The 18,303-nt window shown below is 42.7% G+C and overlaps 1 protein-coding gene across 10 annotated transcripts in view; it reads right to left on the bottom strand.

Moving 5' to 3' along the window:
* LDB2 (LIM domain binding 2) overlaps window positions 1-5,039 on the bottom strand; it is a 383,544-nt gene extending 378,505 nt beyond the window's left edge. For 4 of the 10 annotated variants that reach the window (XM_077750572.1, XM_077750573.1, XM_077750570.1 and 1 more), the window contains exon 1: window positions 4,572-5,039. In XM_077750572.1, the coding sequence (XP_077606698.1) occupies window positions 4,572-4,703 (132 nt within the window). In that variant the 5' untranslated portion in view covers window positions 4,704-5,039. The remainder of the gene's footprint in view (window positions 1-4,571) is intronic. The other 6 variants (XM_077750569.1, XM_077750567.1, XM_077750566.1 and 3 more) reach the window with 3 other exon arrangements.
* Between the last annotated feature and the right edge of the window lie 13,264 nt (window positions 5,040-18,303).

Consider the following 18,303-nt stretch of genomic DNA (forward strand, 5'->3'; position numbering starts at 1 on the left):
GGTACAAGCAGATTTAAATTTCAAGGTCTTTAAACATTTTTCACGTTCATATTAAATCCTGTAAAACCAAAAACTGTAATTCTAATAAAAACCTTGTGTGTGGCGCTTCCAATTGTAATCACGGTTTTCTCTTCTGGAGTGGGATGTGTAATGTTGATAAAAGAAAGGGGGGAAAACCCTCAAAACAGAACAAATACATAATGGAACCCACACTTTCCTGGAGTTTGCAGTATTTTATTAAAATGAGCGCATTGCCAACAGGAAAAAAAATATATACTTAAAAACAGCTTTATTGCAATGGAGACAAGTTTGGTCCTTTGAATGAGAACAAAGTACAGAAAAGTTATCAATGATGAGGAAGATTTCTATAACTTGATAAACTTTCTGGAATTCTAGAGGAATCCAACAGTAGTGAAATCCTTTCTCAAAAAATGAAGGTCACTATCAGGTGTCTCATAATTTTACCTATGTTTTCATTTCACAGACCTCAGGAAGTGGAAAAAAATGCTTTTGTTGTGATTACTGAAGCTTTTTACAGAACAAATTCTGATATCTTTATACCGCGTTTTTATGGCCTATCTGACCACACTCTGTGTGTGATGCTAAACTAACTGTATAATTGTCCATTTGTGTTCCTCCCAGATACATTTGGGACATCAAGACCATACATGAATTTTGGAAGACGTGGGTAAATTATGGTAGCCTACACAACAGAAAATGTCACCCCCTTCCTACTGCCTGGGAATTACTGGTGACAAACAGTGACACAAAGCTCAAAGAATTTCTCTTAATTTCATTTAAAAAGTGGAGGGGGGGGCGAGGGCAGGGAGGACCCCCACGCATTTCTTTATGAAACGCCACTGAGATTCTGATGTGGCAAATAAATTTTATTTCCCAGAACAGCCAATAGCGTTTAAAACATATTTTTTGTTGTCTTTGTTTGCCTTGTAATACACTCATATTCCTTTAAAAGGTCCTATAAGCTCTCATATACTTGCTTTCTTTTGCCACAAAGATTATGGATCTAAACAGCCTCGTAGTAAAAATAAATGTGGAGAAGGGAGGGAAGAGCACTTTTAGGGCAACGGCAAGCAGAGGCCCAAAGCAACTTCAGGGCACACCAGGCATCGGAATGAACTCCAATGACATGGTTCTCAACCTCTCTCTCCTCTCCATGCAGTGGTGCATCCACTGACACATTAACAGATATTTACTGAGTAACTACTTCGTTCCAGGAAATTCAAGCTCCGAGTGTTACTTTAAACAAGGCTGGCAGGGTCTCTGCTTTCTGTGCTTTCTCCACTACCACCCCATTATCTCAGTGCCATTTGTGACTTTGAACTGAATACCATGAACCAAGAAATAATGTCTATGCTCTTGGTGCTGGCTCACAACACGCTCTCATACAAAAGAAAACCAAACCCAGGACTTCCACAGAGTCTGAATTTTTAAGTTATAGGGGTATGACAAGGTAATTTTCTGATGAGGAACTATGATATCTATGCCAAATAGTGACAGAAAACAAGTTAAGAACAGTATAACTCCCAATCCAGCGCACTTGAAACTGTAACTACCCAGCTTTTGATGGACTTTGATTTGATTTAACTGGAAGAAATGCACCAATCAGTTGAGAGAATGCCCCGGGAAGGGATTGGGGGTCAGCAACCGTGGGAAAATAGGTAAACCCCTTGGTTCTTTACCACTTTTCTTTCTTTTCCATAAAAAAAGGAGGTTTCTAGAAAATTTCTACAAACTTGACTACAATTTATTCATTCAACATTGATTTGCTACAATTTCTTTCTAGCCGAGTCTATGTCAGAAAAGGAATAGGGACTTGAGAGTATTACCCAGATTGTGTGTGTGTGTGTGTGTGTGTGTGTGTGTAATGAGAAGTCGGTGAAATAATACCACGTAATATTGCAGGAACCAGAAGATAATACCACGTAATATCTGCAGGAACCAGAAGAAAGGAGAAAGAAGTGAGACTCTCTTGTCCAAAATGATTGAATGCATTGGTTAAGTTCCAAAAGTCACTCCATGATCTATATGATTTTGTGTGTAAATAACCTGGTAACTCCTGCTGGGTATTATCGTATTTTATGTCAACCATCTCCAGAGCCCAGAACAACTTTATCATCAATAATCACTTTTGATAAAGGCACAATGTAACTTTCTCATGAAAAGTTTTTTTCCCTAAATATTTTCTTTTCCAATTACAAACTCTAATCAAAATGTAATATTTAAATACTTACTATTTAAATATCGTAGTTAAAATTATTTTATTCTCTCCTTTTTTCATACAAAATGAAAACAAATTTATGGCCTTGGGTTCATGACATCATTTACTGCTTGGCAAAGAGAAAAGAAGTGTCAAGGCAATTATTTGGATAATTGTAAAAAAGATCTAATTAGGAGAGAAATGTTTGGGGTTGGCTCTAGAACATACCAGAAAACAGTTCACAGTGCTTTTTTATCATAGAGAGGTTTTAAAAAAACCTTTAGGATTTGTCAGAGCAAGCTTTTCTCTCCAGTTTCTTGAGCTATGAAGCTGTTTTTCTTCTGCTCAGAGGAAAATCTTTAAAAGTAATACCCCATAATCTAAAAGGTAGGAAGTTCCTGAGTTCAGCTCTCACAAAAGATAATGTGACATTTTTAAGAAACATACTACGAATGGGGGGCTTTTCAAAGGTTTTCTCTCAAACGGGAAACAAATATGGGACCTTTTTGCAAGTGTAGATTTTCGCAAGGGCCAGGACAGGGAAGTACCCCAGATAATCTAGCTCTGACCTGGCCAAGTGAAAATTTAGGAAGGGGCACAGGAGAATCTGGATATCAGAGAAATCTGCCTGTTCTTCTGACCAAGGAGGATGGGAGAAAAACCTCATTCCACAACTTCTCAAAAACTTTCTAAAACGTAAGCTAGATGCAGGTTATTTTTAAATCCTGTTGCTGTTCAAGAATTGAGCCTTAACGGCCCAGTTCTCTTGTTTTCAACCAAGTATATTTTTAAGACCTTTTTTAACCTCAAATTTGTATTGCAATTAATGCCTGAACTACAAGACACTTCCTATCCCCCTAATTCTGATAAGCAGGCTATGACAACCAATAGTTCATGCAAGAATTTAAGAGTCCAACAAACAGTTCCAAAAACCTGAATGAAATATACAAACCGTCACACACACCCCACAACACACGCGAAAATCAATTCCTGACAACAGGTCGCCACCCTAAGCAAAACAGAGTTTACACTTCTGTAAAACTACTGGCTTCTGGGGAGAGAAACAGCAACATCAATTATATTTAACTTCTGTGATGTATTAACATATAAAGAAGATAGGAGTGCTAAAGACAACCCAGTGTTTTTTTTAAAAAAATATCAGTTCTTGTCCAGGAGTTAGCCAATCAGAAAGCAGGTCACATCTTGTTAGCTGTATTAAATGCACTAAACGTCATGAATTCTCCATGGCTCTGTTGACAATTTAAGCAAATATGCTTTATTTTATCATACACATTAATTGAGTCCCCTTTCAGAGCTGAGGCTCAATCTTCAATCTAAAATCCCACCAAGGCTATTTCCTTAAAGCTCTTTGCCATCAGCCCTCTGGGTATTTTGTACTCCGGCAGAGAAGACGGAATTCCCAGCGATTTCCACTTCCCAAAGTGACTTTGGTGCACCTATCACAAACTCCTTCTCAGAACACTAAAACACAAAGCCCCAGCTTACAGGCAAATGGACAACCCAGCAGCAAGACCTGCCTGGCTAGCACAGAGAAAAGTCAACAGGCATTAAATATTTAAATTGCAGGAGGCAGTCTGGAGTTTTGCATTTACAAAGTTCTGAAAGTCCTGTTCTCTCTGCTCCCAGAGTTGCTGGCCAAGGAGGCAGAGGCTCGCTCCCCCTCTCCGGCACAAGATTACAAATATGCAAAACTCAAGCTGACTTGAATGCTGAGCCGGCTCTCGGGGAAGGTAGTGCTCCTTAGGAGATACTCGGAGCTGCGATAAGAGAAAGTCGAGAACCCCCTTGCCCCAAGCAACTGGTTTCTGAATTTAACACGGAAATACACAAACAATGTGTCCCTCCAGGGCTAGTTCTGAAAAGTGTGTGGGCTTACCCTTCTTCCCCCTCCACCTCGATTTTGATGACTTTGAAAAGCAAATGCAGGTCAAAGCAGACTTCCTCTGGGATTTGTTAAAAATTTATTTTGCCAGATGCAAATGATCACGAAATCCCTCGGAATTCTATCTCACGAAACACTAACGGGACCGACTCAGAGCCTGCAAGCCCCAGAGTTCTGGAAGAACAGCATTTCTGGAGCCCCGGCAGGCAAATCAAGTGCTGGGTTGTCTATTTCAAGATTCCGGCAGAAACTGTCCCCAGCTCCAAGAGTTGCTGTGCCTGGAAACCCAGCGTTCAAACTAGTGGATTCATCCTGGCGCTCATTTCCACATACGTGGTAGTATCTAGTGGGACACTTCCCACAGAATTCAGCCAGCAGCCCAGGAAAAGCCCATGCACAGTTAAAAAAAAAAAAAATGCACAAACATACACCCAAGGTTGGAGTACTTACCTCTGTGCGAGACTGCAGTCTCTTGTTCATCTCATAGATTCGGTATTCTGGCTGTACCATGTATGGTGTATGTCTCCTATAAAATGGGCCGAAAGGAGAAGAATAGAAGGGGTCATGTGGTGTGCTGGACATCTTGCCTGCTTGTCGAAAATCAAGCTAAACAGAGTATCAGTAACGTCCATGCAGAGCACATGGGCTGTGTTCCTCACAGTACAAAGTAGACGCACGCACACGCTCACACACACACACACACACACATACACACACACACACAGAGGCAGGCAGGCAGGCAGGCTGAACACACTGGCTGGGAACTGCTGTTGGAGCCCTCTATAGCAGGAGAGAGAGCGAGAGGAGGGAGGGAGGGAGGGAGGGAGGGAGGGAGAGAGCACGGGAGAGGAGGGAGAGGGAGAGAGCAGGAGCTTCAGAGAGGAAGGGAGGTTGGTAGGGAGGAAGGGAGGAAAGGAGAGAGAGAGGGAGGGAGAGAGGGAGGGAGAGAATGAGAGAGAGAGAGAGAGGCTGGATAGCTTTAGGCACCACTGCTTGTTTTTAAAGAAGCAGTTTGTGGAGAGGTCATTTCCTGTCCACACTGTAGCCTAGTTCAAAAATATAATTCTCCTCACAGTCTGACAGAAGTCTAAGGTTTGGTTTTAATTTTTTTCCTCCAGCCAGGACCCTTCACAACCTGATTGCTAAGCTTGTTAGCATATAGGTGGTTTAACCGCTGCCTGAGCCACTCACCCCTGACAGTCACACTGTTGTAATGTATCAGAAATGTGATGACCACAAAATACAGAAACACCGCACTGTGGTCCCCTGTAGTAGAGCTGGTGATTCACTTGCAAGCCAACATTTCCCTCTGCACTGACCTCCCTATATAGTTTGGTTTTACTTGCTGTTATTCCTGGGGCTTGTTACACAGCCTTTACATTTCCATCCCCTCCTCACCCCCACCCTCCCCAATCAACCCTCTTCCTGGCCCCTCCCTCCTCTCCCAAGGCTACATTCAAGCAGGTTTAAGGGGGCCTGGGTTCAGGTTATGGAAGCATTTTTAGGTAAAACAATCATTCTGAATGTGGAATGCCTAAGACACACCCATGGAGCAATGGGATTATTTTTTTCAAGAAGGAAAAAATAAAACCCCAAAACTCCCAAAGCCGACCTCCAAATAAGATAGTAAAAGAAACAAGGGAGAAACTCCCACAAAAATGACCATGGAAAATTCAGTTGAGTAGGAAATTGCGGATAATTGGATGGCTCATCCCCAAATAACATGTCCGGCTCTGATGGAGGCAAAGTCTTTATTTTCCAAGATCGGTCAAGAGCAGAAGTCTTTTTGCAACCGAGGCACATGATAACTGGAAGAAAAGAGGCTCAGCTCAAGGGGGGGGAAAAGGATCTCTACAGAGAACTAAGTGATCTATATGACAATCAAATCCTATCAGAACCAATGATAACCAGACTTCTACCCCTTAAACAAAGCCCAGATGCAGAAAATGTAAATGTATTGAGCGAAGACCTAGCTGGGTCTGTGGTATTAAGGAAAGAAAGCAGAGACCACCGAAAAGGGTGATGCATGCAAGACCCTGAATGTAAATGCATGCAAATGAGACATTTCTTCTTTTTAATAAGCAGATTAATTAACTTTCTGCCCCAATCATGGCTTGGGGTATCTCTAAGTCACTAGCCAACAGGGGATAAGGTATTGCTAATTCTGTAATTTACACTCTTAAGAACACTCAGGAGTATAAATACCCCCAAAGTGCTGTCTCCATCAGCCCTTTTCCATGATTGGAGGAGATGTTTGCAGGGCCCGCCCCAAACTCGTAATGCAACTCAACACAGTCAGGTCCCTTGCAGGGGTGAGATTGGGGAAGGCATTACACCCAGGCTGCTTGGAACTTGCTCAAGAAGACCCCAGGGCAGCCCAGGGTGCTTGGTTTCTTGTTTCATTACAAATCCAAAAGCTGGACTAAATTTGCTGCAAGGTTTGTCAAAACACACAACCTCCTAAAGACAAGATTTCAAACAAATTTGGCTTGATTTATGTTTTGGAATGATGGCCACTGTGAACTCTAACGGTTCCTTGTGTTTAGATTCCCAAACTAAAGACGTTCCAAGAGTTTAGTGTCTGCCTGAGTTTGTGTTTACATGGCTGTTTTGGAAAAAGAAGCCAAGTAACACCTAGCAGACATGTGCAGCCCAATATTGATCCAAAAAAAAAAAAAAAGGAAAACCTCAACAATCCATTTAGGGAAATTCTTTCTAATATAAGGTAAAATTTTACTCGTGTTAATCTAGCAGACCATTCCAAGTTATAATTGGAAATCCTGCTTCCTGTTAATACCTAAAGACTAAATTCAGAAAGATCTGAAACTTTATAATGCTTGGGCCACCTAGCTTCTCATCTCCGCTGCCCCAAGAGCCTCCACACTGTTTCCCTGCTCAGATGGACAATTCCTTTCTAACTTGGGATGTGTCCTTGTTGTCATCAGAATGTTGGCTGCAGAAAAGAAAAGCTGATCTCGCCTCATGTTTTCCCTTCATGGTTTCCCTGCCCCCAGTAAGAACCCGTCCATACTCCTTGGCAAGGCATTCAGAGCACCTTAAGACCTGCTCTCTCTCTCTCTATCTCCCTGTCTGTATCACACATGCGCGCACACACACACACACACGTTTTATTTGTTTGTTACATTTCGTCTTCCTAAACTTTACCATCTTGTATGGCGCATGCACACATTTTTACTTTTATTCCTTTTTTCCTATAAACTCACATTCAACCTCTGCCCAAATTATCTCCTCCCCTCCAAATCTTTTTTCATTAATCCTTCATGGAATCATGGATTCCACAGATATTCCATTCGCGGAAGAAAGGGCCACACGGACGACTGCACTGGCCAGAGCGCTTTTCAATTTTGGTTCCACCACTTCCCTGCCCTGTGAGCTTCAGCAGGTGACTCCCTGACTCCATCTCTCTGTACCTTCTGTCACACTGTTTTTAAACCAGAGGCAACGAGAGTAACAACCCATAAGATTGTTGCAAAGCATTAGATGAGATAATGCGCTGCCATGGATTAGAACCCACACGTACAAGGGCACCTTGTGGCTCAGTCGGTTAGGTGCCCTCTCTCGATTTCAGCTCAGGTCATGATCTCACGGTTCGTGGGATCGAGCCCCGCATCGGGCTCTGCGCTGATGGTGTGGACCCTGCTTGGGATTCTGCGTCTCCTTCTTTCTCTGCCTCTTCCCACTTGCTCACTCTCTCTTTTAAAAATAAATAAAGAAACTTAAAAAAAAATTTTTTAAAGGACCCACACATACACACTCTCCAAAAAAAAAGTTATTGTTAGGGACCTTATATATATTCAGGTGCTAGGGAAGACTGGGAGAGACCAGTATAGATAGCAGACACGCTCTGTGTCCTGTGGCCCCTTGCAGTTCACTGAGGATGAGAAAGAAGACAGCATAGGAGAACTAAAAAGCCCTTGGGAACATAATTTCAAACTGCAGTGTGTGCTATGAAGGAAATAGAGTGGTCTCCGCCTTATCCGAGGAGTGTATGTCCCAAGATCCCCCAGGGATGCCTGAAACCACCATTAGCATTGAAGGCTATGTATACTCTGTTTTTTCCTATACACGCATACCTATGACAAAGTTTAATTCCTAAGGTAGGCACCATAAGAGATTACAACAATAACTTATAATAAAATAGAACAATCCTAACAATACACTGTAATACAAGTCATGTGACTACGGTGTCCCTGTCTCAAACTATCTTACTGTACTGTAGTCACCCTGCTTGTGATGATGCGAGGTGATAACATGCCTGCAAGATCAGAGATGAAGGGAGGTGAATGACGTAGGCATAGGACGCAGCACCAGCCTACTGTTGACATTTGTCAGGAGAAGCTTCTGCTTCCTGCTCACAACTGACCTCTGGTAACTGAAACTTTGGAAAGCAAAACTGTGGAGAAGGGCGAGAGGAGCTGCCGCAGATAAAAAGAAGAGATAGAAAACAATGTTCGCATCTTGGGCAATGCTGTATCTTCTGTTTTCTTCCAGAGGAGAATTTACGTGTAAACGCGCTCATTGCTGTCATTTACTAAGTTATTACTATGTGAGAAGCGTTATGTTGAGTGGCTTACACAAATATTCCTTATTGATCTCACAAGAAACCTATGTGATTGGTTTGACTTCTCTCCCCCATTTTACAGATATGGAAACGGGCTTCAAGATGCTATGAAACTACTTCAAAGTCATACAACTAATAAGTAATAGGGACAAGATTCTTACGTATTTTGTTGCTTGAAGTCCAGGTCCGTCTTCATCTTTTTTTTTTTTAATGTTTTATTTATTTCTAGGAGACAGAGAGAGAGACAGTGTGAGCAGGGGAGGGTCAGAGAGAGAGGGAGTCACAGACTGAAACAGGCTCCAGGCTCTGAGCTGGCAGTCAGCACAGAGCCCGATGCGGGGCTCGAACCCACGAACTGCGAGATCATGACCTAAGCGAAAGTCGGACGCTTAACCGACTAAGCCACCCAGGCGTCCCACCATCTTCATCTTTAGGGCAGTTCTGTTCTTTGACCTCAGTTGCCAGTGTGGCGCTGAGCCCACAGTGGGTGCTCAAACCATACACACCTAATCAAATGGAGAAGACGAGAGGATGAGGTGACTCCCCTTCCCTGGACTTTATTCTTTGTCCTGATTAATTTCAGGCACCCATTGTCTCTCACCTCCACTTCTACCCATTCTCCCTGAAGCCCGGCCACATTAGTCTCACTTTGCTTGCTGCCCCAAATCTTCCAGAATGTACTTCCAAAATTGTATGTCGCTGTTTAACCCTTTGCACAATAAGGTCATCTGGCTGGTTTGGCCACTTCCCTGTTTCTGGAGGGACCAGCTATGGCTCATGTCATTCTGGCCCGGGGCTGAGCATGATAAGTAAAAGAAATGATGTGTTCATGTTCAGGCTGCAAATCAACTCCTTTGGGAAACCGTAGGGAAATCCAGTAAGCAATGTTTGTATACCGTAAAAAAATGAATGAGCCTAACCCCTGTCGTGACATGAGTTAACATATAATTTTGCACGGTGTGTATTAAATAAACTCCAAAAGTCCTCACACAGATATTCAAGGTGACTTAAAAGCTGGCCTGACCTTTAAGCTCGGGACCTCATCTTGCTATATTCACATAGACTTAGCCCACAGAGTGTTTATTTTTCTACTAATTTTAAATATTTGCCAACAGTTTACAAAAATAAAGAATTTCATAGGAAATCCAGATTTTCATCTTCTCTTGAAAACTCATGAGCTCTGGCACCCCTTGACCCCATCCTATGTTATGAGTACTTACTGCTTCTCCCTCCATCCCTTGATGGCTTTCTCCAGCCCCTGTCCCTAGTTTCCATTTATCTGCCTGATCCCTCCAGGTATTAAAGTCCCCGTCATTTTTTAAAGCTACCCTACTGCACTCTCTCCAATTCCCTTTGCTTGCTTGTTCAAGAAAGCCAGTTTTCTTACCACTCTCTATTCCCTTCTGGGCCCTTGCTTAGCTATTTCTGCGCCCTGTCTTTTCCTCTCTGCCCCTTCATTCCATAAGCATTCAGCTAACACACATGTGCAAGATACAGCTGAGATGCGGCGGGGGTTAAAGATAAACAAAGATTTATATGGCATAGCCTCTATTTTCAGGTCCCTTAGAGTTCCTTAAACATGGATTTGCTCCATTCATGACAAGTTGGTATTGAGTCCTTGCACTGTACTAAGTACTGTGCCACACGTTGAGTGCACAGCTTGCTTGCAGAACTAGTCCCCACCTCCAGGGTCTTTACAACAGACAAGCAGCCTCATTGAGAGTCTTTCGGAGGATGAACTTTGGAGCCTCACTGACTTGACTTGAATCTTGAATCCTGCATCCAGCTGTGTGACCTTGGGCACTTAATTAACCTCTCTGTGCCTCTGTTTTCTATTCTGTAAAAAGGGGATTGGGACACCTGGGTGGTTCAGTAGGTTGAGCATCTGACTTCAGTTTGGGTCATGATCTCATGGTTCCGGAGTTTAAGCCCCACATCAGCCTCACTGCTGTTCATGCAGACCCTGCTCAGGATCTTCTGGGGGCGCCTGGAATTAGCAGTAGAGATGGGGCAGGAAAACCCTAAGGCATCACATGTAGGCATCTGCAAACCGATGAATGAAATGCTAACCTACAAAGAGCCTCCAAGGAAGGAGGGATTCATTCAAATTAGTTAAATCAAGGAAGGCTTCACAGAGGAGACAGCATTAGTACTCAACCTCAACAGATCTGTCAGAGAGAAAGGCCATGCCAAGCAAAGGAGACAGCATGGAAATGAACATGTTTGACACCAAGCAAAGTCAAGAAATATTGTGAAAGTAGAGACAGTAAAAAGCTATTGAAGCCCTTTTCTAGAAGGCTTAAGTGCCGGTGTAAGGAATGTGCAGTTTATTGCATGGGCACCAGGGAATCCGAAAATGGCAAGAAAAGCACTTCGGGTTTTTTTTTCTTTTAATGTTTTAATGTTTATTTACTTTTTAAAAAATGTTTCAAGTGTTTACTTATTTTTGAATGTGAGAGAGACAGAGACGGAGAATGAGTGGGGGAAGGGCAGAGAGAGAGGGAGACACAGAATCTGAAGCAGGCTCCGGGCTCTGAGCTGTCAGCACAGAGCCCGAAGCGGGGCTCAAGCTCACAAACCGAGAGATCACGACCTGAGCCAAAGTCAGATGCCTAACCGACTCCACCACCCAGGCACCCCAAAATGTACTTTGAGCAAGTTGCTTTACAGACAAGAGGGGGATACATTGGACTCAGATGGACCTAAGAATTGAACGTTGCCCTGGGAAGTTGGTTTCAGTCAAAGCCATCCCTAGCACACCTTTGCTCAGAAACTTCTCTCTTGAACATATGAAACAGAAGACCCAGAACAGAGGCTGAAAAACATCTCTTGCTGCTCATGGCTCTCACCTAGAATGAAAATGACTGATGAGTTTGCGGGATTCCTAAAGGCCATCTTCCCATCGATACCAGTTGTCATTGCTCAGGCATTTAAAACTTACAAATGGAATCAGTCCGTGGTTGAGGAGGTCATTGCTGACTATGCCAAAGACCTTGGAAACCTGTCTCCGGCCTGCAGTTTTGAAGACATATTGAGTTTCCTTTCTCGTGGTGTCCCCTGTCATTCTCTAATGTCCTCTTGACTAAACCAAATCTAGTAAGTAATTGTAATGACTAAAGATGACCGTAGCCACTGAAAACAACTCATTTCTCCAGTATCAGCAGTAAAATCCAACCCACAGCATGGGCCACCCAACATTTATTTAATCACTCCAGAGGGCCCACAGTGTTCTGGACCCTCTGCTCTCTGGCTCATTCTACCCTTCCAGCCATATCCATACTTCTGTTTCCTCCTGTGATGCTCCTTGCACTGCATTTCCAGTACACACCAAACTCATTCCTCTAGATTCTAGAAGCATCCTCTCTTCATCCCTGGCTATTTCTTTCTTAGCCTTCAGTCTCAGCTCAAGATGTCAACTCCTGGACCAATCGACCAATCCACCACCAAACGATCTAAGAACCCATCCATGATCCATCACTTTCCATCACTGAGTTTTGTTAGGTCTCCAACACTGATCATTATTTGTAATCATGTCTGCATCTGCTATTTACTTGTATGATGCCTGTGTTCACCATGAGATTGTAAATCCTAGGAGCGTGGATGATGCGTTGGTTTTATCCACCCGTTCACGCTCAGAATTTAGCATGCTCCTCAGCACACATGGGTGCTCAGTATATTTTTGTAAAATAAATGAACGAAAACTTGTCAAAATGAATCCCAGGAGAGCTGTCCGAGCAATTTGCATCCCTAATTCCAGACCCGACTGTCCATTTAATAAGGATATATAAAAGCTATTAAGCATTCATTCATTTATTCTTTTAGAAAGCATGTACTGGGTACTTACTCCAAGTCAGGTACCATGCTAGGTACTGGGCAAACAAAAATGGGCAAATTTTATAGCTTCAGCAAGTCCCTTCCCAGGATCCAATTACCTATGAGGACCTTCGTCGTCATGAATTATTCAATATTCAAAAGATCTCAGAGCTGCTATTGAGATGTCTGCAATCTATTTCCAACCCATTTCTGTAATCTATTTTCAAAGACACTGCACTCTGGATCCAGTTTGGTCACTGTCTCATTGTGTAAACTGGATCTCACCCATTACTGTGTGGCTGAAGTTAGCTTTAGTTTCTTTATTTGTAAAATGGAGGTAATAGCACTAATTTCATAGGGCCATTATGGGAATCAAGGAAGAATACTTAATAACAATAAGTAATCCCTTATATAGCTGTTATGAAATGCCAGGCATTGTTCTAAGCATTTTATAAATATTGACTCATTTAATCTTTACAGCAATCCCAGAAGATAAAAACTATTAGTGTTCCTATTTTGTAGATGAGGAAGCATAGGCACAGAGAGGCTAAGTAACTTGCCTAAGGTTACTCAGCCAGTAATTGGTGGCTTGGGAGCTGGGCCTAGCCAGTCTGACAGTTGATGCTGTCAGCCACCATGGCCCATGGACTTGTCCACGTCCACACTGGGTTGTGAGCTGCTGGAGGACAGAGAACAGACCTCCTCTAGTATACGGCCACATAGACCTGCAACATGTATTGTCAAGAAGAAACAAAAATATAAATGAGAGGATAAATCCACATCAGAGACTCTTTGTTTCTAAGTTAAAGAAAAATTACTCTAAGTGCCATAAGCAAAAAAGAAAAAAAAAAGTGAATTTACTGGCTTATGTCATGGGAAAAGTTAGAAGTATCTGAGTTCAGGTACAATAGGATCCAGGGTCCCAGATTAAGCCCTGAAAGCGTTCCTCATTCACAGACAAGCTTTATCCATATGGTGAATGTAGGCAGGGCTGCACTTTCATCTCTCCAAATTAGCCCAACAGAAAGAAGGTTCCGCCATTGGAGTTTCAATAAAAATGCCAGTATTGAATCTCATTGCTTGGTTGGAACATAAATATACACATCTAAATCAATCACTGTGGCCAAGAGAGTTGGCCAGTGCTAGGTCACAGGTTCACCCTTCCAGCCTGGGCCAGAGTTCATCCTTCTAACTCTGGGGGCCTGTCCAAACGTCAGGGTCCTCACTAACAGGTCGGTGTAGTGGACTGAACTGTGTCCACTCAAAATATATCTTCAAGTCCTAACAACCAGTACCTATGAATGTGACCTTATGCGTAAACGAGGTCTTCGTGGATGTAGTCAAGTTAAATCGGGTGAGACTGGGCTTAAGTCTACTGGCTGGAGATAAAAGTCACAAAGAGGAAAGAAGGCCATGTGAAGAGGGGGACATAAACTGCAGTGATACCATTATAAGCCAAGGAGCACCAAGAACTGCCAGAAATCACCAGAAGCTAAGAAGCAAGGAAGGATTCTTTGCTAGAGCATTCAGAGGCAGCATGGTCCTGTCTCTAGAACTCTGAAAGAATGCATTTCTGATGATTTAAGCCACCCGTTTTGTGGTACAGAGTCTCTGGGACTTTAATAGGCAGGAAATGGATCTGGTGTGCAAAGCTTCTGATATCCAAGCACAAAGATGCCTGCTTAGCTGAGTTGGAAGGACGTGCAAGGAGACCCTGGTTGTTGTCTCTCCCTATAATAATAATAATAACAATAATAGCATCATTTACTGATTGCCGGCTAGATGCCATGCAAATGTAGACTGGTGCTTTACATAAAATTACGTCTTCAGATCTTGTATCTTTGCGATGCCCCTGCTGAGTTAGATATCTTTCCCTCCACGCACGAAGAAGCTACGATACACAGAATACGATCCTACTTCTGAAATTATGGGTAAGATCCCTGAACGCAGCTTCTATATCTCACTAATCTTTACTTTGCACCCTCCCCCCCCAAATCACACACACAAGTACACACGTGCAAACACACCTGGATCACAACACCAAGCTGTGTTTGCAGGAAATAAAATGGGCGACAAATACTTCACAAGTGATGGGTGCCTGGGTGGCTCAGTCTATTAAGCGTCCAACTCTTAGTTTCAGCTTTGGTCATGATCTCATGGTTTGTGAGCTTGAGCCCCACGTCAGGCTCTGCACTGATAGCGCAGAGCCTGCTTGAAATTTTCTCCCTCCTTCTCTCTCTAGTCCTCTCATGCTTGTTCTCTCTCTCTCTCTCTCTCAATAAATAAATAAATAAACCTTTTTAAAAAAGAAAAAACTATTTCACAAATGGATAAACAGCAGTCCATATGATAGCTCAATCTCTTAACTGTTGCACCCATTTTTTTTCTACCGTGCTAAAAATTACTGCCTGTGATAGCACATTTTTCTCCTGCTCTGTTTTACCTCTACTATTTTTAGTGCTACTCAACCCCACCCCAACCTGCCAAAACTAGCTTCACTCATGTGGATTTTAGCCCTGTGCCTCCTGCCTTCCTCTCTTCCCACTGGAGCTTCACAGGGAGGCGCGCAGATAGGCGGCAGACCCCGGGACTCCGACACATACCCCGAAAGCGGGAAGAAAGACAGTGTAGCTGCACAAAGTCTCCGAAGCCTGCCAGGGATGAACTTGTATGGCACAACTTGGACCCGGACAATCACTTGCGAACAAAGGAGCCCAGATGCCTGTGCCTGCTCAGAATTGACTTCTGAGTCCTTCTATTATTGAAACTGACATCGGATGTGTGTGTGTGCGTTTCTTTCATAAAAGCCCTATCCTAATCCAAGATCAAACAATTTATTTTGGAAAATAACTGTACATAATGGTACATTTTCTAGAACTGGCCAGGTTTCCCCCTGTCATTTGCTATCGGCTTTGAAGTATTTAATAGCTAAGGTAACTTGAAGAAACTCCTGTGTTCCTGAAAGCTGCACTTAGTGCCTCTACTATTTGCTAGGGACTTATCATTTACCCACTGGTTTATCAGTCCACTTTTTGCTTTTATCTGCTTATTTCCCAAGTGGATTGTCATTACCTAGTTTTCTGCACATCATTTTTAAGACCTGTGGAGGATTTCCTTACATGAATCGGCCGTAACTGATCTAACTGTCCCCTAGAGTTGATATTTGCATTATTTCCAATTTTTCTCTGATACAACAATTCTTGAATGAATATTATCATATCTTCCCCCCAGCTTTATTGTGGTATAATTGACCAATAAAAATCGTATCTATTTAAAATGTACAATGTGATGATTTGACATATATACTCGCTGTGAAAGGAGTCTCACAATCACGCTAATTAACATATCCATCACCTCACATGGTTACCTTTTGTGTGTGTGTGTGACCATCTATATCTTTTTGGACACCCACATTTATCCACAACAAAATTCTAAAAGTACACTCATATTAAGGCAAAGGGTATGTACTTTGTAAACTTTAGTTGTCTGTTGCCAAACTGCCCTACAAATGACTTAGATGGATGTAGTCCACCAGCAATTCTGACTTAACTTTTTATGTTAGGAAGCATGATTCATACCCATGAAAGAAGTTTTACATTATACTTCACGGTATGAAGAAAACTGTGAAGCGCACCTGGTTTTCTCCGCGCACACAGTATGAGAGAGCACCGAGGAGCTCATCTCTGTGAGTGAATGTGTAGGTCTCCCTGCTGCGATGCCCCCACTGGGAATTAGTGGAAGAGAGTCCATTGTGGGGCATGTCGTTTGGGGGTTGACAGATCCCTGGCTCTTTTCTGATTTTTCACAATTACATATATATATATATATATATATATATATATATATATAAAAAATGAGTTGAAAGTCANTACAGTCATCATTCAGGTCTGGATGTAAATGTTGCTTCCTTAAGGGGCCTTCCCCAACTCCCTAGCCTACATTTCAACATTTTATTTTTTTTTCTTAATTTTTTAAATTGCTTTAATTTATTTCTGAGAGAGAGCATGAGCTGACAACATGAGCAGAGCAGGGTCAGAAAGAGAGGGTGACACAGAATCTGAAATAGGCTCCAGGCTCTGAGCGAGCTGTCAGCACCGAGACTGACGCGGGGCTCGAACCCATGAACCGTGAGATCATGACCTGAGTTGAAGTTGGATGCTTAACCGACTGAGCCACCAGGCGCCCCACATTTCAACTTTTTCTTGAACTCATTAACTGGACTAACAGCCCCTAAGCCCCCTGAATAGAAACTGGCACCCACATGGTCTCTTATACTTAGCACATCATGATGAGCTAAGTCTGGATGACTCTACTGACACGTACCAATCAGTTCAAAACATATGTGCCGTGAGATGTCTTATCACTTACAACCTAACTTCAAAATGGATCAGTATTTTATATATGCAATGCTCTGTATGCTCAATTCAATTGAATAAGCATTTATTGGCATCATGATGTATCAGGTCCTAGGCAAGAGTTAGGGGCTGTGATGCTTAATTTTATGTATCAACTTGATTGGACCACAGGGTGGTCAGACATTTTTCTGTTTATCTGTGAAGGTGTTTCTGGATGAGACCAACATGTGAATTGGTAGACTGAGTAGAAGAGATTGCCCTCCCCAGTGTGGATTGGCCTCATCCAATCAGCTGAAGACCTAAAAAGAAAAAACTTGACCCTCCCACAAGTAAGGAAGAATTTTTCCTACCTTTAAATGGAAACCGAATTGGCTCTTCCTAGGCCTCAAGCCAGGCTTCAGACTGGTGCTCAAACACTGGCTTTCTGAGTCTCCAGCTTGCTGACCGACCCACAGACCTTGGGACTTCTCAGACTTATAATCACATGAGCCAATTCCTTCCAATAAGTCCTTTATAGAGCTAGAGACAGAGACAAATAGAGATAAACATCCATTGGTTCTATCTCTCTGGAGAATGGGACTAATACGGATTTTGGAATTAAGAGTGGTTCTCGAGGAACAGTTGTAAGGCTAGGTTTCCAGATTGTAGTCTCTTGAATAGACTTTCTAAGCCGATCAGATTTAAAGATGCTAATGACTCCGTTTAGGGTAGTAAAGAGAGCACTGACAGTGCAAGGCATGATCTTATCTTACAACAGAGATACCCGCAGTGTCACCAGCGGGTGTCCTACTAACCCACTTACAAGAAACAATGATCTGAGTGACTGCGTATATGACACTGTTCAACATTTCTGTCAAACTAACAAATATAATAAGATTGATCATTGCTTCTAATGTCACTGAAGAAAAGTGGGGAAAGAAAGGGATGAGCTCAGTGACTCAAATTCTCAGCTACAGCACTGAATAAATGACCTGGAAACTTCTGTGTGTGTTCTGGATTTCGTTTATCCACAGGGCAGAGAATACGGCAAACCAAACCCAAGATCGCATCCTATGACTGGCTGAGTTACACCTTGGGTGAGCGCCCAGCATTATAGCCATGTTCATTGTTAAGGGGAGGACACTGGCTGGGAAGGAATGGAATCCTGAACGTGCAAATGGAATATGTGAATATGTGGCAAAACTCTGATGAGGCTGGGGACATTGAGCCCCTAAATTCTGGATAAATCTTCTTTATTAGCGAAATAGCTCTCTCCATTCTGGATGGGAGCGGCTCCTCTATCGCCCCAGGGAATGAGCAAACAGCAATGGCCTCCCCTGAGGCAACAGTTGTTATGCAAGACAATACAGATTCTCCTCAGAACCAACCCCCATGACCCCTTTCTGTTTCTGGACCTATAACTAGACTCAAGTCACAGAAGCCCCTTAAAGGA

Source organism: Crocuta crocuta, unplaced genomic scaffold (assembly GCF_008692635.1).
Source record: "Crocuta crocuta isolate KB4526 unplaced genomic scaffold, BGI_CrCroc_1.0 scaffold179, whole genome shotgun sequence".
NCBI lineage: Eukaryota > Metazoa > Chordata > Mammalia > Carnivora > Hyaenidae > Crocuta > Crocuta crocuta.